Source organism: Anolis carolinensis, chromosome 2 (assembly GCF_035594765.1).
Source record: "Anolis carolinensis isolate JA03-04 chromosome 2, rAnoCar3.1.pri, whole genome shotgun sequence".
NCBI lineage: Eukaryota > Metazoa > Chordata > Lepidosauria > Squamata > Dactyloidae > Anolis > Anolis carolinensis.
Window position 1 is genome coordinate 58,903,233 of NC_085842.1, and position 23,377 is coordinate 58,926,609.

Consider the following 23,377-nt stretch of genomic DNA (forward strand, 5'->3'; position numbering starts at 1 on the left):
CTTCTGGAACATGGCCATACAGAAACCCAGTGATTCCGACCATGAAAGCCTTCGACAATGCTAGTGTGTATGTTGCAATTGGTCAGCTTGATTAGCATTGACTAGCCTTTCAGCTTCAAGGTCTGGCTGCTTCCTGCCTGGGGGAATTTTTTGTTGGGAGGTGTTAGCTGGCTCTGATTGTTTCTTGTCTGGAATTCCTTTGTTTTCAGAGTGTTTTTCTTTGTTTACTGTCCTGATTTTAGAGGTTTTTTAAATACTGGTAGCCAGACTTTGTTCCTTTTCATGGCTTCCTCCTTTCTGTTGAAATTGTCCACATGCATGTGGATTTCAATGGCTTCTCTGTGTAGTTTGACATGGTGGTTGTTAGAGTGGTCCAGCATTTCTGTGTTCTCAAATAATATGCTGTGTCCAGGTTGGTTCATCAAGTGCTCTGCTATGGCGGACTTCTCTGGTTGAGTTAGCTTGCAATGCCTTTCCCCAAGCTTCTTTCTTTTTCCCTCTCCGTTTTTCCCTCTCTTCTCTCCTTTCCCCAATGGGCCACAAAGTGGAGTCCACGACATGCCAGTGTGGAGAAGAACAAACCCCAGACCACTTAATACAATCCAGTCTGAGCCCTGCCACATGCACAATGGAGGATCTTCTTATAGCAACACCAGAGTCACTCCAAGTGACCAGCTACTGGTCAAAGGATATTTAGTATAATCCCAAGTTTTTAACTGTGTGCTTTTAAATACGTTACAACGTATCCTCGATTTGCTTCTGACACGATAAATAAATCCCCAACCTTCCCCCCTCTCTCTTCTCTCCCCTCCCTCACTTTCCCCCAACCCTTCCTCTTCCTCAGTCTCTCTTTCCCTGCTCTCCTTTCCCTCCTTCTTTCTCTCTCTCTCTCTCTGCCTGGGGACAAGCTGTTGCTCTCCAACTTCTCTGAGGTCCTTCTCTCCCCCCCTCCCTTTCCCCCATCGATTCCCCCTCCTCTCTTTCTCTATTTAGGGTTTGTCATGTGAATATGATTAAGTTAAAGCCATCCCCCCCCCCCACCACACACACACCCAAAAAGCTGGAAGGCAATTGTGGCCCCCACCCCAAAAACACAAAGAAGTGGCTCTGAAGAGCAATCGATGTCTTCATGTCTTCGCTAACAAATACATCTTCTGTTAACGGGGTATTTATTTATTTATTTGTTTATATTTGGTCTTCTTCTTCTTCAGCGTTGGGCGGGCAGCAAGAATGCAGGCAGGACCGCTGTGACAGAGAGAGGCAAGGAGAGGTTGAACCTTTTTTGGTGGTTGTTGTTGTTCTGTCCTAGCCCTAAAACACCATCGCAATCATTTGTAAAAATAGACCTCTAACTAAACACCATTAATTTGAGGCAAGGCGGCACTCAGCCGCCCTTCTCCTTGGAGCTGCCTCCCACCCCCATAATGAAAATAAGTTAACACTCAGGCCTCTTAAAGTGTCCCATCTCTCCCCACCCTTAAAAGGGTTTTACAAGGAAGGATAACAAAATAGAGAAGGTCAGGCTGTCTGGGGTTTGGGGCTGAGGAATAAATTAACTGGACAAATATGCCAAGCAGGGAGGATTTGATGAGTTTAGTCCCATTGTGCCTCAGTCAGGGATGAGGGGGCTGCCAAATGTCCTTCAGAATACAGGCAGTCCCCGAGTTACAAACATCTGACTTACAAATGGCTCACAGATAAGAACGTGGCTGAAATAACATGAAGTGAGAGAAATCTACCCCTTGGAAGGGAAATTCATTCCTGGAAGAGTTATCATGAGAAAAAGGTGTCTCCACTGGAGCTTTTTCACCAATCCTAGCTGCCCCTGATTGTTTCCTATCTGGATGTTGTTTTCTGAATGTTGTTCTTTATTTACTGTCCTGATTTTAGAGTTTTTAAATACTGGTAGCTAGATTTTGTTCATTTTCATGGTTTTCTCCTTTCTGTTGAAATTGTCCACATGTTTGTGGGTTTCAATGGCCAGCTAACGCCTCCCAACAAAGGATCCCCCAACCAGGATGCAGCCAGGTTTTGAAGCTGCAAGGCCATTCAATGCTAATCAAGATGACCAATTGCAACTTTCATAGCTGCCTCAAGCAGACAAGAGTTCTTTCTCCCACCCTGGACATTCCACAAATATATGAACCCCACTTGCCTAGTTTCCAACAGACCTCACAACCTCTGAGGATGCCTGCCATAGACGTGGGTGAAACGTCAGGAGAGAATGCATCTCATTCTCATGGCCATTCAGGAGCCCCCGGTGGCACAATGGGTTAAACCCTTGTGCCACCATAGAACCTATTTTGTAACTTGGGAACTGCCTTTATACTTGACTCCAGAACTTCACTGCACTGCTTGTATCTTGCCAAGCATATATTTTATTTCTTCACACACTACAATTGACATCTTATTGTTTAGTCCAACTGGACTGTCCATTCAACCAGTTGTTGAATGATGAGTCTACACATTGATAAATCTAATGGATTCAATGCGGGTATTCTAGTCAAAACTTAAAGAGAATTTAAACTTAGGTGTGGCACAGACCAGATATATTTCTAGTTTATTTCTGAAAGCAGGTTAACTATCCCTTATCTGAAATGCTTGGTCCCAGAAGTGTTTGGCATTTTGGAATATATGTATTTGCATATACATACATAATGAGATATCTTAGAGACAGGACCCAGGTCTAAACACGAAAGCCATTTATACTTCTTAAACACCGTATACATACAGCCTGAAGCTAATTTTACAGACTATTTTAAACAATTGTATGCATGAAACAGAGTTGGCGTACATTGAAGCATCAAAAAAACAAAGGTGTCATTTTCTCAGTAACTGATATGAGCAGTTTGGGATTTCAGCATTCCAGATAAGGGATGCTTGGTTGCACATGGAAGAGACAGTTTTGACAGTATCTCTTCTATAGAGAGTCAGCATGGTTTGAACTTCTGACTGAGATTCTGGTGACCAGGGTTCAATTTCCCACCTGGCCATGGAAACCCATTTGGGCAAGTCACACTCTTTCAATATCACAGAGGTAAATATTGCCAAGGCAATCCCATGATAAGTCCACCTTAGTTTGACCCTTAAATCTGAACATTGTTGTGTGTTGAGGGCACAAACAATGGCATCTTCTCTAGAAGTCCTAGATCTGTTTAATACCAAATTCAGCTCTTAAACAGAACGTAGTGGCAACCCCAGCAGTGGGTTTGTAGTACCAGGAAAGGACAGGAAAACACTTATTTCCTTGTTGCATTAAAACTACCAGATGTAGCGAGACATACTTTGAATATTTTCTTCCTGAAGTGCAAAAATAAATTGATTGACCAAGACCGGGGGTAGGGGTGGGGGTGGGATCCTACTTGCTTCGGTGTCTCAGGCAGCAAAATATCTTGAGCCAGCTTAGAGTGCTGTATGCAATAACCTATTTAAAATGCTTATTAGCCTCATAGCAGCTTTCAGTGTACCACTTTTGAACTACTGCCATGTATTGGGCAATGTGTTAGACCAGAGGTCCTCAAACTTTTAAAGCAAAGGGCCGGTCTACAATCCTTCAGACTGTTGAGGGGCCGAATTATCATTTGAAAAAAAATACGAACAAATTCCTATGCACACTGCACATATCTTATTTGTAGTGCAAAACAACAACAATAACAATGAAAGAACAATACAATATTTAAAAATGAAAATAATTTTAACCAACATAAACCTATCAGGATTTCAGTAGGAAGTGTGGGCCTGCTTCAGGCCAATGAGATAGTCAGGTTATTTATTTATTTATTTATTTACTTACAGCATTTATATTCCGCCCTTCTCACCCTGTAGGGGACTCAGGGCGGATCACATTACACATATATAGGCAAACATTCAATGCATTTTAACATAGAACAAAGACAAACAAACATAGGCTCCGAGCGGGCCTCGAACTCATGACCTCCTGGTCAGAGTGATTCATTGCAGTTAATTGCAGCTGGCTTGCTCTCCCGCCTGCGCCACAGCCCGGGCCCAGGTTAATTAGGATTGTTGTTGTTGTTGTTGTGTGTCTTCAAGTCATTTGAAACTTTGGGCGAGCCTAAGTCCAAAATTATTTATTTATTCATTTACTACATTTATTTACTACATTTGTATCCCACCCTTCTCACCCCAAAGGGAACTCAGAGCAGCTGTATGTACATACAATATATTATTAGCATAGCACAATATTAGCATTATACTATATTGAACTATACTACTATATTGTAATATTATATGTAATATATAACATATAATTAATATTATTATATGGTATTATTGTTAGTATTATATTGTATAAAATGATAATCTTATCACTATTATATGTATATACAATATATTATATTATTAAAACTGATATAAAAATATTATATTATAAATGAGGGCAGGGGCCAGGTAAATTACCTTGGAGGGCCGCATCCGGCCCCCGGACCTTAGTTTGGGGACCCCTGTGTTAGACTGTGATCTGGAAAACATGAGTATGTATCTCCACTCTGGGTTATCAACATCTTTCTCTAAACTTCATAGAATCATAGAGTTGGAAGAGACCTAGTGGGCTATCAAGTCCAACTCCCTGCCAAGAAACAGGAAAATTGCATTTGAAGCACTCCTGACAGGTGGCCATCCAGCCTCTGCTTAAAAGCCTCCAAAGAAGGAGCTCCTACCACACTCTGGTGCAGAGAGTGCCACTGCTGAACAGCTTGCACAGTTAGGAAGTTCTTCCTAATGTTCAGGTGGAATCTCCTTCCCCATGTTCTATTTTCATCAACCTGAACTTCTCAAAAAAGATTTGAAGGGATAGAAATGTAAAAAGTAAACACTTTCATAAATTGAATTTGGTGATGTCATTAAGGTATTTGGAACCCTTGTCCAGTTTCTTGTTTCTTATCTTTGCTAAAACTCTTATGAAGATCTTTATCCTACTTCATCTGAGGCATTACTGGGCTATTAAAGGATTTGCATACTGGCCTTTCCCACTTCTTAAACTGGTTCAGGACCAGGAGCACTGTGAAAAATAGAAGCTCAGTCCTTTTTTTAGCTTGCAGATGCTAAACTCTAGCTGGTGTCAAGTCAACTGAATGAGAGAGAAAGAGGCAGAGATGCTCAGAAGATCAGACTAGGGATCAAAAGTATGGTACATGGCAATAATTTAGATCTGAGAGAAAGTGAGACATCAAAAGACAAGGGAAGCCTGTGCATCTGTTGACAAATCAACCCCCCACCCAAAAGATAAACTCCATATAAGTCTCTAAACCAAAATATGAATTTTATTATATATATATTTTTACATTAATATAAGTTTTGCTCCATTTTGATAGTTTGCAACAGACTTCGTTTCCAGCAGCCTGGCCAGAAACTGCACATTATGGAAGGGATTACTTAACCCCAGCCAACGAGGACCCGGATTGAAGCTGAGATGATTTCTGGTTGATCAGGTGGTCCAAGGAGGGTGTGGGGATTTTGAATGGTTGTCAAAGGGGATAAAATGTTTTTTTATATATTGCTTGGTTATGTCTGCTTCATTTTGAATGAAGACTCTGTATCAGACATCATATCAGGCCTGAAAGGTAACAAACCTCTGTTCCTGTTGCCTTCACCTGGTTTGTTTGTCTTCATCTGGCTGACAATGTAGTGGGGCACCAGATCCTCCTTGCACTCCTTGGCAGCTAGATGAATTTTGGCTTCATATACACAAATCTAGATGTAATTTATAATGGATTTATTTCCATTTTACTTAAATCGATGCAAATTAATTAATTTCTCATAGAAATGATCTGCTAATAAAATGAATTCTTCCATTAGTTTATACCCTGCTCCAAGTTGTCTCATATCAATAGTCTCCCTTTAGTTTCAAGTTCCTCTTAGTCTTTATGTGAAAAATATGCAAAAGAGACTGGTAAGTATTTTTCTCCTGGAACCATATCTGAAATTCATATACAGTGTTCCCTCACTTATCACGGGGCTTAGGTTCTAGGACCACCTGCAATAAGTGAAAATCCGCAAAGTAGGGGCACTATATTTATTTTAATATTTATACATTATTTTAGTAGTTATATACTATTTTAAGTCTTTATCAACCAATCATGTGTTGATAAATTGCCTCCTTCTCCTCCCGTTGCCGCTTGGGCTCCTTTTCTCTTCCTTTCGGCTTTTCCTTCCTCCCTTCCTTAGGCTATAAATTGTAATTTTTTATGATTTATAATAGTCTTTTAGAGTTTGTTGAAAAACCACGAAAAGTGAACCGAGAAGTAGTGAGGAAACACTGTACCTAAAATGGCAGGTTTTGTGACAGAAAATAATATGACAGAAAAGGCTAACTAAGAGACAAATCAGCAAATCACCCTCAGTTTCCCAATTCCCATCCAGGTCTTACATCAGAATTTAAGACATCCCCCTTCAATTAATGAATAATTACCTTCCTAGCTCAAGTTCAAAATAAGGTGGTATACAATTCTGTTGAATGTCTTTAGAATTCTGGTTCATTGATGGACAGGCTTCTTGTGGGGCAGGGAAGGTAAAGGAAAGGGGCAACGGGCAGAAAAGGAGAATATATTCTGGATAGAAAAAAGGATTAGAGAGGTTCAGGAATATATAAAATACGTCCCTACATAACAGATTAGGAAAAAATGGGAGGGCTGCATAGCCACTGTGCAAGCTGGGAGGAATACTGTTGTCTGCTTTCCCACCTGGATTTCCCAAACATGGGAGTCCAGGTGGTCAGGGAAGCATTACTTACCAATAATAATTGCAATCTCCAGCTAGCACAAATTTATTTTGTTCTCACTAAATGGTGATGCAGCAGAGAATGAAGGGTTATTGCAATATGTGGGAATGGGGATAGTTAAAACTTTTCTTCTCAGCTGCAATTCCCATTGAAAATTGGCCCCTGTGTCAAAGGGATAGGACTTCTCTGTCAGTCCCACTTCAACATTCTCATCAGTGCAAATACACATCCAAGGCTCTGGGGAATAGATCTGGGACTCTGAGCTTGCAGTGCATTTGCCCATTGCTCTCTTCTCACTGCTTCATGCCAGACTCTTGGATTAGTCCCACCTGCAAGCTTTTATCATAACTTTCTGGCCCTAAGGGAAGATAATAAATCAAACCATTTGACATATTTTTTCTCAAAGATATGTCTCAAGAGTTTCAAGAATAAAAGACAACACTATTCACACCAACAGGAGCACACATATTTGTAAGAACGGGAATTACATGCCTCAAATAATTTCTTATCCTCTATTTAGTATATGAAACCAAGCAGAAACAACTGATTGCACAATCTTCATCTCTTTGTAGTTTTCATTTTTACAAAACCATGATTCAAAGAACACACATCTCATAATTATTACTACTTTTTATAAAGAAAAATAGCTTTGGGAGGTTGTAGATATGATTGTGGAAATGTAAGGAAAGGGTTACTTAGCCCCTTTCTACTTTTTTCCATTTTTGTTATAACTCCCCACCTCCCCCATTACTTTTCAAACACTGAAGAAGAAGAAAACAAAACAGATAACCATATCTTCTCAAAAGATAGAAAAGCAACCGCAGTTCCCCAGAAAGGAAAAAGTTAAACACCACAATCTGCACTGTTTTCCTTATCAAATTCATAGCTTTGTGTATCTGATTTTCATTTTAAAACAGTCATGTCATGAGACTCCTGCCTATGCCTCACGTATTAAATCTAGTTTGGCCCAGAACCACTGCAATAAACTGGCTGAATGCCCCTTCATAACTCACCCTCTTCATGAACAGGGTGATTTTCAAGAGTTAATCTTGCTCCGAAGTTCTGTATAGAAACAGCTGCTGGCATGGAGCCAGAATGTTGCCCTTTAGGAAATGAGAGATGACTTGTAGTTGGCATATTAAGCTTTCTTGCTAGATTGATTCAATCAGAGGAGAAAGAACTGGATCATTTTGTTCACTCTGAGCCTCACTGGGTGTTTCGAGTTGTCAGTGTTAGACAGCAGTCATGTGATCACAGGACTCCCGTAACCTTAAAATTGCGACTCCGTGTTAAATTATGAGAACCTGTGTTCAAGTAGTAATCATTGTTGTTATATTTTCTTTAATTCAATGTTGTAATTTTCCATGTGGAGAAACAAATTAAAAATGTGACCATAGTGTCCCCTAAAGGACTGAAATCAAGAAAGAAAAGCACCCAAACATGTTTTCTTTATTATCAATGTTCTAGTGACAATATAATGACAATATAGCTATTATCAAATGTACAGAGTACAGCCAGTGGGATACAGTGGTGTGAGCAGTGGACTTGGACTCTGGGAAACTGAGGTTCAAATCCTTGCTCAGCCATAGAAAGCCACAGGTTGACTTTGGGCAAGTCACACACTCTCAGCCTCAGAGAAGAGCAAAGGAAAGCCCCATCTAAAAAAAAGCTTGCCAAGAAATTCCCGTGAGAGGTTCTTCCTGGGCATGCCATATGTTGGGAATGACTTGAAAGCACATAACACACTGGTAGAGATAGGGTGAGAAAAATAGGGTGTTTTAAGATTAGGAAATTTTGTCCCATTTGTTGTATCCCCTACAACCACTTTGTAGATTTCTTGTCTTTGCTAAGTAACAGAACAGGTTTTTAAAAAAAAAGCATAGAAAGCAGTGGTTTCAGCATGAAGAAACATCTTGTTTGTGGATTGAAGTCACTTTTTTGTAAGCAAGCTCACCTTCCTGCAGACAGTCATCATGTTTTGTGTTAGAAAGCTCCATATCCTATTTTCACCACCCCGAGACTTCTCTGCGTACGTCTCCGATCTCCAGTGACCCATGTTAATTTCACATATACAAAACAAAAATTAGGCTGGTGGGAATTTTGAATGATTCATGTTAGGATAGTTTTAAAAAGCCCCAGTCGTTGTCTAATCTTATTTCTACACCTGCCAGCTTGCTTTACCCTCTCCTTAGCCTTTTCTGCCTCTCTAGATCACTAATTAATACATAACAGCAGTGGCTAGCTGATGTCCAGAGAAAATGTGTGTTAAATTAAATACAGATTTTCTTTTTTCCTCTCTCCCTGTTTCTTGATCTCATTGTTCATGCTAATCATATTCCTAATAGGAAGAGTTCTTGGCTCTGTGTGTGTGTGTGTGTGTGTGTGTGTGTTTGAGTGGAACTCCTATAATTGCTATGATTCTACATTTTCAGTTTCTAGGTTTCAAATCCAACAGAGCAGGAAATAAACATTGGTGTTTTGAAGATAATAGCACCTTATATTTAACACCTTTTATTGAAAAGTGTCAAAGGAATCTATAAGCAAAAGTTAATTAAACTTTATGGTATCCAGCTGAGTTACAGAAGAATTGTTAACCACATTTCACAAAAGGGTAAATGAGACATGGTTTCAGATAGTTTTAAGTCTTGCTCCTGATTTGTAGTCCTTTCTTTTGGGATATTCAACATTACTGTTCAGTTAATAGCTGAGGAAATAGGAATCGGGCACTTTTAAGCTAGGGTTCCAAACATGGTCACTATAAGAAGAATTCTAGAAGAAGCTATCATAGTATACCATAAGGTATTGCCAGTAATGACTGCTCTACTGAGTTACATTCAACTATATTAAACAACTACTGGCCTATATCAAACCTTCCTTTTCCAGGCAAGGTTCTGGAACAGGTGGTGCTTTTCTGGGCAAGGTTCCAGAGCTCCAGGGATTCTTGGATGACACCGATTATCTTGATCCCTCGCAGTCTGGTTTTAGGTCTGATCACAGAATGGAGACAGCTTTGGTTGCCTTGGTGGATGACTTCCACAGAGGACTAGATGGGCAGTGTGTCCCTGCTGGTTCTCTTGGACATCACAGCAACTTTCAGTACCATCAACCATGGTATCCTTCTGGGTCAGCTCTCTGGAATGGGTCTTGGGGGCACTGCATGGCAATGGCCCCACTCCTTCCTGGAGGCTCATACACAGATGGTGATGCTGGGGGACACCTGCTCAGATCCATGACCATTGACCTGTGTGGTCCTGCAAAATTCCATTCTTTCCCCCATGCTTTTCAACATCTACATGAAACCGCTGGGTGAGGTCATCTGGAGTTTTCGAGTTGGATACCATCTCTATGCAGATGACACTCAACTCTACTACTCTTTTCCACATAATTCCAGGGAAGCTCCTGGATCCTAAACCAGTGCCTGGCAGCGGTGAAGGATTGGATGAGGGCCAACAAACTGAGATTTAATCCAGACAAGACAGAGGTCCTCCTGGTCAGTCGTGCGGCCAATCACTTGTTTTTATCCACATTTATTACTGCATTTTATGAATTTTAATGTTTTACATTGTAATTATGTATGTGTGTAATTGTAATTTTATGGTTTCATCATTTTAGATTTATGTATTGTTTATATGCGACACTTTGTTGTGATTTGTTAGCCACCCCGAGTCCCTTCAGAGAGCTGGTGGTGGGGTAGAAATAAAATTACACACACGCACGCACACACACACACACACACACACACACACACACACATATTCATACATTGACTCAATTCAGGACTTTATCACATGAGGCAGACAAATGACAATTACAGTAGGATAACATTAGGACTTAACACATGGATTCATGCGCTTCTGTTGTTCTTGTTTTTGAGGGGCACACCAGGGGTGTGGGAGGGAGATCATTTACAAAAGGAGTAATTCATGGATTATTCATATTTGAAAAACAAATGTTTCTCCAGACTGTCCCCTATTGGGCAATTGAAAAGGAGAGTGACATTGTGTGATAAGTTCCAGCCAAAGACACTGTTGTCCTGCAGTAAGAGTGTTAACCAGAGCAAATTACAGGGACAGTGCTAGTTTCCCACTAAAACATCTCAATTGATTTGATAGTTTGTTTCCAGGCACAATTTAAAGTGCTAGTGATGACCTACAAAGTTCTATACAGCTCAGGTTCAGGCTCTCTGGCAAACTACTTTCCTATATAAACCAGCCTGGTTCTTGACTTTCTCAGGAGAGCCCCTTCTCTCAGTCCCACCACCATCACAAGAACAACTTGTTTAATGTTTGGTTTTAGACTGAATGTCCTTTTATCTTTTAATGGTATTTTGTCTTTTCAATTGTCATTTTACATCATTTTGATATTATCAACAATTTAATCCTATTTTAATGTTCACTTTATTGTATGTATTTAGCTCGATTATATTTTGTAAGCCTCCTTGAGTCCCAATTTGGGAGAAATCCACACTACAAATAAATGTAATGATGGTGACCACAATAGCATGTTGAGCTGCATTGAATAGAATACTGGATGGGATGGACATTTGGTGTAGCTCTTCTTATGTTCTTTTCAAACTAAGAGGGTTTAAAAACAATCTTAGCTAAGGTTTGAAAATTCATAGTAAGAGTGCACTGTTTGATTATGGAGGCAGCAGTCTAAGAAAATACGTGCAGATAAGGTAAACATCAATTTATTGATATAATTTTACAATGATGTATTGAACAATGTTTTCGCTGGAAGAAGAACAGGACCAAGCTCCTTTCGTAATTTCATAAGTCATTTGCTAGTAGACAGTAAGAATATTAAATTTAGAGATGATACTAAATTACATAATAAATTATGACTGCAAACGCTAGAAGACAGTTTAATGCAATATGTCTCCAAACTTTTTGAAACTGAGGCCTTTCCCTAAACTTAGGGCTCATTTAAATCTGCCAAATATCGCAGGGTGAGTCTGGAGGTTGCGGAGGCTCTCAGGATGCTCCAACTTGTGGCAGCAGTGAGTTGGAGTCTTCATGGTACTGGAGGCGAAAACCAGTTCAGCCTCACTGGATCTTCACCTTACCTTTCCAGGAGAGACCCTGGCCATCATTAGGCTTCTTTACTGAGTGGAAGGAAAAGGGGCTAGTGGTGCTGACCCATGTGAACAGTAAACTGCTTCATTTTGGAGCTGGTCTTCTGTCCAAACTCTACCCAAAATGCTAAGCTGTTTCTGAGTTTTAATGAAACTCTAGGAAAGGTAAAGCTTTTCCCCTGACATGAAGTTTATTTGGGTCTGACTCTGGGGGTTGGTGCTCATCTCCATTTCTAAGCTAAAAAGCCTGCATTGTCTGTAAACACCTCGAAGGTCAGGTGGCCTGCATGACTGCATGGAGTGCCATTACCTTCCTGCCAGAGCAGTACCTATTGATCTACTCACATTTGCAAGTTTTCAAACTGCTAGGTTGGCAGAAGCTGGGGCTAACAGCGGGAGCACACCCTGTTCTCCGGATTCAAATCACCGACCTTTGGGTCAGCAAGTTCAGCAGGTCAGTGATTTAACCCACTGTGCATTCCCTTATTTTCCTTGATGCAAGGCTAAATTGGTTCACCCCAGATTACCCTGCATTAAGGTCTGGAAGTCCCTGGACATCATCTGGACTTTCAGGAGTGACTTCTATTCCACTTTGGGAATATTCCACTACCAAATGGTTCTTACCGTTAGGAAGTTCGTCCTGATGTTTAGGTGGTTTGAATATCTGAAGGTCCCATTTTAAAACCAGACACAAGGATGAATGCTTGAGATTTCTGATATGTCTCTGCTGCCAGGCTGCTTTTCAGGTTTGCTACCGGCGATCTTTTCAACATCAATAAATATCATAAATAGTGTCTAGATCCAGGGAGGCCATTCTACCCCTCTATTCTGCCTTGGTCAGACCACACCTAGAATACTGTGTCCAATTCTGGGCACCGTGATTGAAAGGAGATGTTGACAATGTGTCCAAAGGAGGGTGACTAAAATGATCAAGAGCCTGGAGAACAAGCCCTATGAGGAGCGGCTTAAAGAACTCAGCATGTTTAGCCTGCAGAAGAGAAGGCTGAGAGGAGACATGATAACCATGTTTAAATATGTGAAAAGAAATCATAGGGAGGAGGGAGCAAGCTTATTTTCTGCTTCCCTGGAGACTAGGACGTGGAACAACGGCTTTAAACTACAGGAAAGGAAATTCCACCAGAACATTAGGTAGCACTTTCTAATCTTGAGAGTTGTTCAGCAGTAGAACTTTGCCCCAGAGTGTGATAGAGGTTCCTTCTATGAAGGCTTTTAAGCAGAGGCTGGATGGCCATCTGTCGAGGGTGCTTTGAATGTGATTTTCCTGCATCTTGACTGGGTTGGACTGGATGGCCCACGAGATCTCTATAATTCTATCACATCTGGGGGAGACAAGTGTATCTGAACTACTGGACTGCTGTAAAGATTTATACACTTTACCAACACTGCAGGGTTTATGGTCAATCATAAATAGTAAAATGAATATGAATCTTGATTATTATTTTTATATAGCAGTATTAGTGAGCATTCTTCTATCTATATTAAGACACAAATAATATGTGGACAGCATTTAAATAATTACAAGAGCTCAAAAGAGAAAAACCTCAACCAATGTGGAATGGCAAGAAACTATCATTTAAGCTCAAGAAAGACTGGTTTTAAATAATGGTTTTAATGTGAAAATAACTGATTTTCCTGTTTAGTATATTTATAGTTTATTTTATGTTCTGGCATTGAACATGCTTTCAAAAACATATTTTATGTTTGCCGTATATATGTTGTGAGTCCCTTTCGGGATGAGAAAGCTGGAACATAAATTTTTAAAATAAATAAATAAATATTTAGAAATATTTTATATGTAAAAGTACTTTGTCTTTATTTAGAGCAGTGGTTCTCAACCTGTAAGTCCCCAGATGTTTTGGCCTTCAACTCCCAGAACCCCTAACAGCCGATAAACTGGCTGGGATTTCTGGGAGTTGTAGGCCAAAACGCCTGGGGACCCACAGGTTGAGAACCACTGATTTAGAACAAGTTGGCATGAAATGTTAATAGTAAAGATTTGTTTGTTTTCACATCAGAGATAGTCAGCAAGACCTTCTGCTTCCATCTATAGCATATTCTTTAATTTTAAAATATCCTATCTTGGACATGTTCCAAGAAACTAGACCAAGCTGATCAAGTATCCCTTGTCGTTGAATCACTAGTCACGTTTTTGTTTTTTTTAAATCATCTCATCTTGGGATGATTAGGGACTATGGCAAAAGCAGTCCTTGATTCGGTCAGACACAGAACTAGTAGTTTTGTGGCTAGAGCAAATCTCTGCATTAGCAAGTGCAATTACGACAAGTCAAGGGAGGTTGGGTTTTGCAGGACACTCTTAATTAACATTTCACTTTTACTGCTCATCAGAAACTGCTGCGAGGTTAATGCTTTCAAAAACAATTTCCCTACCATATTATTATTTGTAGACCTGAGAGCAGCCTAGTAGACAGGAGTAATTAATGAGATAGTTAACTTTGCAGATGACACCAGGGTATTTAGGGCAATAAAATCCAAGCACAATTCTGAGATGGTCCAGATGTTGTAGAAACGAGGAAACAGCAAAATTTAGGAGACGGGATTAAAGGCCAGTAAATGCCAATTAATGTATTAGTAATCAACCAGAAAGCCATTTTAATTTTTGTATCTCTCTTTTAAATGGTGGTGGTAACCATTGCCATGGTCCTAGTTAGATCTGCTAGTGAGTTGTGACCCATTAGTTGAAAACTGATGAGATGAAAAGTACATTTGTTATGTTAGTATAGAGCAGGCCTGGGCAAACTTGGGCCCTCCAGATGTTTTGGACTTGAACTCCTACCATTCCTAACAGCCTCAAGCCCTTTCCTTTCCCCCTTTAGCTGCTTAAGGCCTGCTCTATACTCTTTAAAATGATGCAGAGAAAGAAGTAATTTGAGAACATTGAAAAAGGAAAGAAAGACCCCTCTACCCATTTTGCAACAAATAGTGAACATGTCCAAGCTATTAAGAAACTGGGTTGTTGTATGTTTTAAGAAACTGTTGCAAGCAGAAGAATGGATCGCCATCAAAATGACCATTGTACTGTTTTCCTTTTCTTCACATAAGAAGACTGAATAAAATTAGAGACAACTTGGTAAAAATTATTTAGAACTGTAAATGGTAAAGAAATATGAGGAAAAAATGAAGAATGAAGGGAACTGAGCCGGTCCAACAATGAGGCGAATTAAGCAGTCGCTTCGGGCGCCAAACATACGGGGGCGCAGTCGAGACTGCTTTTTCTGTTGATTTGTAAAACATGATGTTTTGTGCTTAATTTGTAAAATCTTAATGTAATTTGATGTTTAATAGGCTTTTCCTTAATCCCTCCTTATTTCCAACATTTTCGCTTATCCAACACTTTTATTTTTCAGTGATTGTTTTTTTTTGGGGGGGGGGCGCTAAAATTCTGTTCGCCTACACTTGAAAAATACCTAGGGCCGGCTCTGACTAGAACACATGAAAGTAGAGACAAAAAAGAAGAAACTAACTATTCACTAATTTTCTCCGGGAAAATATAGCTTTAGGAGAAACTGTGGCGTCTTGAAAGTTGTCAGTAATAATTAGTCTGCACAGAGAATGTTGATGTCTCACACGATTTCAGAGCTCAGCGACCAGTCAAGATTATACAAATGTATTAAGATATTACAAGTGAAAGGCATTTTATTTATTTTTTTCAAAAAGGAAGGAGGGAGGGAAGGAAGGAAAGGATGCAAATGAAATGTGTTTGGAGTGTGTTTTCTTAAGTCCTGTGAATTTTAATAAAATGATTTTAGCATTAATTCATTTAATATTATTAGCACAGCAGGTTAAACCGCTGAGCTGCTGAACTTGCTGACCGAAAGGTCGGTGGTTCGAATCCGGGGAGTGGGCTGAGCTCCTGCAGTTAGCCCCAGCTTCTGCCAACCTAGCAGTTGAAAAACATGCAAATGTGAGTAGATCAATAGGTATCGCTCTGGCGGGAAGGTAACAGCACTCCATGCAGTCATGCCTACCACATCACCTTGGAGGCGTCTATGGATAACGCTGGCTCTTCAGTTTAGAAATTGAGATGAGCACCAACCACCAGAGTCGGACATGACTAGACTTCATGTCAGGGGAAAACATTTACCTTATCCTTAAAATCTAAACATATTTAATATAGGTTGGATCCTCAATATTATTATCTTTCCTATACAGTTCTTCTGTATTGTCTCGTTACCTTTCCTTGATCTCTTCTGCTTCTGTTAGGTCCTTGCAATCTTTGTTTTTGATCGTGCCCATTTTTGCCTGAAATTTACCTTCAATGTTTCTAATTTTCTGGCAGAGGTCTCTCGTCCTTCCTTTTCTGTTGTTTTCTTCCACTTCCATGCATTGCTTGTTTTAAAATAGCTCTTTATCTCTTCTGGCTAACCTCTGGAATTGTGCCTTTAATTGGGCATCACTGTTTCCTTTTGCTTTCCTTCTTTCTTCGGCTACTTGGCATAAACATTTTGCATTGTTTTAAACTTGTATATTGTATTTTATGACTGTTTTAACTGTTTTAATCATTTTAGTTTATTGTATATCAGTGTAACGGCATCAATTGCCACTTGTAAGCCGCCCTGAGTCCCGTCGGGTGAGAAGGGCGGGGTATAAATAATTGAAATAAATAAATAAATAAATACTTCCAGTGTTTCAGCAGACAACCATCTTGCCGTCTTGGTTTTCTTTATCTTTGGGACATACTTTGTTGCCGCCTCCTGAACAATGTTGCTAACTTCTGTCCATAGTTCTTCTGGAACTCTATTTATTAAATCTAGTCCCTGAAATCTATTTTTCACCTCCTCTGCATATTCACCAGGAATATGCAGCAGGAGATGATGGGATCCCAGCTGAACTGTTTAAAATCTCGAAAGATGATGCTACCAAGGTGATGCATGCCATATGCCAGCAAATATGGAAAACACAAGAATGGCCATCAGATTGGAAAAAATCAATTTATATCCCCATACCAAAAAAGGGAAACGCTAAAGAATGCTCAAACTTTCGTACAGTGGCTAGGCAGCAGCGCTTGTGGGGTGCTTCCCAAGGGGCGAGGGCTCACCAAGGGACGACTCCCCAGAGAGCAAAATAGTGAAAAGTAGAGACATCACACTGGCAATGAAGATCTGCATAGTTAAAGCAATGGTATTCCCCATAGTAACCTATGGATGTGAGAGCTGAGCGAAGGAAGGCTGAGCGAAAGAAGATAGACACTTTTGAACTTTGGCGTTGGAGGAAAATCCTGGGAGTGCCTTGGACTGCAAGAAGATCCAACCAGTCCATCCTCCAGGAAATAATGCCCAACTGCTCACTGGAGTGAAGGATATTAGAGGCAAAGATGAAGTACTTTGGCCACATAATGAGAAGACAGGAAAGCTTGGAGAAGAGGAGGATGCTTGGGAAAATGGAAGGAAAATGGAAGAGGGGTCAACCAAGGGCAAGGATGGGATCCTTAAAGTGACTGGCTTGACCTTGAAGGAGCTGGGGGTGGTGATTGCCAACAGGGAGCTCTGGCGTGGACTGGGCTATGAAGTCACAAAGAGTCGGAAGCAATTGAATGAATAAACAACAACAAATAGGTTGGATCTAGACAGTCACCACAGGAGAAGATTCAGTGAAATAAGTGGGACAATTTATTATTAATTGAAGTCCAATTGATTTCATTGAATGTATTCTCAGCATAACTGCCATATTTCACCTGATCTAAGGTGCACCCCATTTTTGAAGCTTCGATTTTGGAGGGAACATTCCTATCATATTATTTGTAGAATTTCCTCTGCATGCACAATACCTTGTTTTTGTTTCAAATCAGCTTTGTAGTTCAAACTTTCTTGTGGGGTGAGGAAGGAGTGTGAAGAAATACAAAAGTCATCTTGTCTGCATGAGTCTATTTTATTAACTTTATGGGGCCATTGGGGAGGCGGAAGAAGCAGGAATTGGTCCTTGACTCAATCATCTGGCTGAAGCTGATGATAAATTGAAGAGTCTGGCAGAGCCGTTAGAGGTTGGGACCTTTCCTCTTCCTCCTCCTCTCTCAGAGGTATGACAGTTAAAAAACAACAGCACCAAAACCAGCAAACCTAAGGTGGCATCAAATCTCCTGCCATGCAGAAATACACAATCAAAGCACTCCCAACTGTTGGCCTCTATGTTTATTTTTGTCAACAGACCCAGAAAGCAAGTTCCTATTGATTTACTTTATTTGAGTCCCATGGAACAGTCTGTTGTGCAGACCTCCTTGTGTGGAACTCCACGTTTGCTTCTGTCCTCCGCTTGTGTGGCCTACTGTGGTCTTGATTATAAGTGCTAACTTAAAGAGAGTGAAGATGTTTGGAGTGGGATAAAACATTTGCTGTTTCCTTCCAGCTCTGTTTCATAGCACAATAGAAAAAAGGAGCCTTGATTCTACAAAGTCAGAACAAAAGTATGTCCCATGTATATAAACTGAATTTTTGCTGTGAAAGCACCCTCATCACATTTTGCTTACGGGTACAGTATATATTTTTTTCTTCTGGATAGAGTCATCTGTTTACACCAGAATCTTGCTGCCCATAGTCCTGATTGAAGTGGACCATTAACCCACTGCTGCCTGAAGCATCTATTCAATATTTTAATTGAATCTCCCTTTTTATAAAGTGTGTGATAAAAGCGCCTTCAGGCCATGATCCTATGTCATGCTTGCGAGGTGTAAATCTACATTCATGCTTGTGCTACATCAGTGTTCTGCTGAATAGCCACATTGTGTAGCTAATAGCTATCTTTCTGCCTGCATATTGTCCCTTTGTACAACGGGCAATGTACAGTGGCTCTTTCTACAACCCCAGCAAATAAAGTAGTACATTGAACACACTGGAATGTGCAACTGCCTAGTTGGAATGCCATTGTTTAATGTCTAATAGAGTAGTTCAATTGAAACAATTATTGAATGGTGAGTCACAATGTAGATAAATCTAGTTGATTCATCACTCTACTCTAGTTGGGACTAACAATAGTATTTAAGACCATCTGAAAGGGTCACATTTGTGGAACTCTCCTTTTGCAACTATGACCTGATACATCCATTGTACTATACCCCCCCTCCCCCCAAAAAAGTACAACAGCTATCTAAAGGAAGTACAATCTGTATGATACCAGCAAGATTACAGGCATATCAGAATAAATATTAAAAAACCCAGCTATTAGCCAAGCCATCTGAAGAAGTGCAAAAAGAGACAAGACAAAGTCCTGAAACAAGGCCCAGGCTGTGGCGCAGGCGGGAGAGCAAGCCAGCTGCAACCAGCTGCAATGAATCACTCTGACCAGGAGGTCATGAGTTCGAGGCCCGCTCAGAGCCTATGTTTGTCTTGTCTTTGTTCTATGTTAAAAGGCATTGAATGTTTGCCTATATGTGTAATGTGATCCGCCCTGAGTCCCCTTCGGGGTGAGAAGGGCGGGATATAAATGCTGTAAATAAACAAACAAACAAACATTTATTTATTTATTTATTTATTTCCATCATTTCTATCCCGCCCTTCTCACCCGAAGGGACTCAGGGCAGCTTACAAAGCTGGCAGAATCCAATGCCAATGCACAATACAAAAGAATAAAACATAAGCAGTTAAAAACAGTTAAATAAATTAGCAATATGCAATATACAGATTTAAAACAATACAAAATACTTGAACCATTCATCCACAGAACCTTGTACATAAACCTTAATCCATTAAACATTCAGTTATCGGCATTCTATCTGTCAAATGCAATATGAAGTGGAAAGAAAGTCAAATTTCAGGTAGAGGAGGGGAAAAATAGAGCAAATCCTGACATGCATTTATGTTTCTGTGCACCCTGAATGAGTTGCCTTTGGGGAAAATGGAGAAGGAACGTGGCTTCTTTCTGCAGAGGATTCATCAGTATGTGCTAAACATCTTTTGCATTTCTGTGTTCCCCCCTCACCCTCCAGAAAGAAAAGAGAGCTTTTCTTGACAGGGAACTGCAGAAAAATATTCCTCTTGAAGTTCTGCAGTGCAATATGCTACCTCTAAAAATGGAAATAGAAATTGGGTTGTTGTATGTCTTTCGGGCTGTGTGGCCATGTTCCAGAAGCATTCTCTCCTGACGTTTCGCCCACATCTATGGCAGGCATCCTCAGAGGTTGTGAGGTATGGAGAAAACTAAGCAAAGAGGTTAATATATATCTGTGGAAAGTCTAGGGTGAGAGAGGTCAGTGTGAATGTGTAGTTAATCACTTAAATTAGCATTGAAAAGCTTATCTGCTGTCTTCTTCCTGCCTCTGGGGCATCCTTTGTTTAGAGTCGTTAACTGCCCTTGGTTGATTCATGTCTGGAAACCCTCTGTTTTCAGAGTATTGCTTTTTATTTACTGTTCTGATTTTTGAGTTTTGTAATACTGGTAGCCAGATTTTGTTCATTTTCATGGTTTCTTCCTTTCTGTTGAAGTTGTCCACATGCTTGTGGATTTCAATGGCTTCTCTGTGTAGTCTGACATGATAGTTGTTAGAATGGTCCAGCATTTTTGTGTTCTCAAATAGTATTCTGTGTCCAGGCTGGTTCATCAAATGCTCTGCTATGGCTGATTTCTCTGGTTGAATTAGTCTGCAGTGCCTTTCATGTTCTTTGACTCTTGTTTGGGCGCTGCGTTTGGTGGTCCCTATGTAGACTTGTCCACAGCTGCATGGTATCCGGTAGACTCCTGCAGAAGAGAGAGGATCCCTCTTGTCCTTCGCTGACCGTAGCATTTGTTGGATTTTCTTCGTGGGTTTGTAGATAGTTTGTAGGTTGTGCTTCTTCATCAGCTTCCCTATGCGGTCAGTAGTTCCCTTGATGTATGGTAAGTACACCTTTCCTCTGGGTGGATCTTTGTCTTGACTCTCATGGCTTGTTCTTGGCCTTGCAGCTCTTCTGATGTCTGTGGTGGAGTATCCATTGGCCTGTAGAGCCCAGTTTAGGTGGTTGAGTTCACCTTGGAGGAGGTGAGGTTCGCAGATTCTTTGTGCACGGTCTGTCAGGGCTTTGATTGTGCTCCTTTTTTGACTTGGGTGATGGTTGGAGTTTTTATGAAGGTATCTATCTGTGTGTGTAGGTTTTCTGTAAACTGTGTGGCCCAATTGTTGATTGGGTTTGCGGATGACCAGAACATCTAGAAATGGCAGTTTTCCTTCCTTTTCTTTTTCCATGGTGAATTGGATGTTTGGGTGGATGCTGTTAAGATGGTCCAGGAACTTGCTGAGTTCTTCCTCTCCATGGCTCCAAATCGTGAAGGTGTCATCTACGTATCTGAACCAAACAGTTGGCTTTTTTGGTGCTGTTTCTAGGGCCTGTTTTTCAAAGTATTCCATATAGAAATTTGCTACTACTGGGCTGAGAGGGCTCCCCATGGCCACTCCATCCTTCTGTTCATAGAATCCAGTGTCCCACTGAAAGTAGCTAGTGGTGAGGCAATGGTGAAACAGGGCTGTGATGTCTTCTGGGAAGTTTTGTTTGATTAGTGTGAGGGTGTCAGCTACTGGGACTTTGGTAAAAAGGGACACCACATCAAAGCTGATCAGGATGTCCTTGGTGCTTAGATTGAGGTTGCTGATCTTTTCTATAAAGTGTGTAGAGTCCTTGATATAATGTGCAGTGAGCCCAATGTGGGTTTGTAGCTGTGTAGCCAGAAATTTTGCCAGGTTGTAAGTCGGCGATCCAATGGCACTTACAATGGGTCTGAGTGGGATGGAGTCCTTGTGGATTTTGGGGAGTCCGTAAAGCCTGGGTGGGAGGGCTTCTGATTTGCACAGCTGTTGGCGTATGTCAAAGTTAATGGAGGAGTTCTTGATTAGAGTGTTCGTTTTTCTGGTGATTTTGTTAGTGGGGTCTTGTTTCAGTTTCTTGTAAATTGTGGGATCTAGAAGTTGTCTGATTTTTTCTTTGTATTGTTTTGTTTCCATGATTACTGTGGCATTCCCCTTGTCAGCTGGAAGAATGATGATTTCAGGATCTGAGTTGAGATCTTTGATGGCCTGTCTTTCTTTTCTCGTTATGTTGCTGGGGGGGAGTTTTGCATTTCTCAGGATCCTTGCTGTTTCAATTCTTACCTCCTCTGCTTCTTCCTCAGGGAGCTGGTAAATTGCTGATTCAACATTGGCAATGATGTTTTCTACTGGGATCCTGGTGGTGGTGACTGCAAAATTTCCTCCTTTTTCTAGAATGGATACTTGGTCTTCAGTGAGTTGTCTGTCTGTCAGGTTGATGATGGTCCGTGATTTATCCAGTTCTGGCTTTGGCTGTTGCTTACGGCATTTGTCAAATTTTTGTTTTTGTCTCTTGGTGTGGAGAACCATGTCTTTCTCCATTTTCTTGTAGGTAAGGCTGTCTATTTTATCCCAGTCCTGGGTATTCATCTTTTGGCTGATGTTGATGTGGAGGTGCAGCAGTTCTTTGTCTGTGTTTGCGAGTTCTTTACGGATGGTGTGGATTCTCTCTCTCAAGAGGTTGCGTTCCAGGCGGTTGTAAATGCGATGAGCCTGTGGTGTTTTGAAGGTCCTTTTGGCTGCAAGAAATTGTGGGATGGTATCTGTGTCTCTGCAGCGTAGAAGGAAGGTCAGGGAGCACAGCAGATGTGCTTTCCTGGTCCTTAGTTTTTCCAATCTCCGTGTGTCTTGGAACAATTTCTCCCCGTAGAGATGTTCAATGTGTTGTCGAAGGCTTTCATGGCCGGGATCACAGGGTTGTTGTATGTCTTTCGGGCTGTGTGGCCATGTTCCAGAAGCATTCTCTCCTGACGTTTCGCCCACATCTATGGCAGGCATCCTCAGAGGTTGTGAGGTATGGAGAAAACTAAGCAAAGAGGTTAATATATATCTGTGGAAAGTCTAGGGTGAGAGAGGTCAGTGTGAATGTGTAGTTAATCACTTAAATTAGCATTGAAAAGCTTATCTGCTGTCTTCTTCCTGCCTCTGGGGCATCCTTTGTTTAGAGTCGTTAACTGCCCTTGGTTGATTCATGTCTGGAAACCCTCTGTTTTCAGAGTATTGCTTTTTATTTACTGTTCTGATTTTTGAGTTTTGTAATACTGGTAGCCAGATTTTGTTCATTTTCATGGTTTCTTCCTTTCTGTTGAAGTTGTCCACATGCTTGTGGATTTCAATGGCTTCTCTGTGTAGTCTGACATGATAGTTGTTAGAATGGTCCAGCATTTTTGAGCCCTCTCAGCCCAGTAGTAGCAAATTTCTATATGGAATACTTTGAAAAACAGGCCCTAGAAACAGCACCAAAAAAGCCAACTGTTTGGTTCAGATACGTAGATGACACCTTCACGATTTGGAGCCATGGAGAGGAAGAACTCAGCAAGTTCCTGGACCATCTTAACAGCATCCACCCAAACATCCAATTCACCATGGAAAAAGAAAAGGAAGGAAAACTGCCATTTCTAGATGTTCTGGTCATCCGCAAACCCAATCAACAATTGGGCCACACAGTTTACAGAAAACCTACACACACAGATAGATACCTTCATAAAAACTCCAACCATCACCCAAGTCAAAAAAGGAGCACAATCAAAGCCCTGACAGA

The 23,377-nt window shown here is 40.7% G+C and overlaps 1 protein-coding gene across 1 annotated transcript; it reads right to left on the bottom strand.

Moving 5' to 3' along the window:
• Positions 1–19,862: 19,862 nt before the first annotated feature.
• On the bottom strand, positions 19,863–23,002 carry LOC134296015 (uncharacterized). The gene has a single exon (XM_062969774.1). The coding sequence runs from the start codon at positions 22,612–22,614 to the stop codon at positions 20,074–20,076; it is 2,541 nt and encodes an 846-aa protein (XP_062825844.1). The 5' UTR covers positions 22,615–23,002; the 3' UTR covers positions 19,863–20,073.
• Between the last annotated feature and the right edge of the window lie 375 nt (positions 23,003–23,377).

Excerpts from the sequence above, each read along its gene's own strand:
- LOC134296015 (XM_062969774.1), bottom strand. The coding sequence starts at position 22,614 with ATGCCTGCCATAGATGTGGGCGAAACGTCAGGAGAGAATGCTTCTGGA.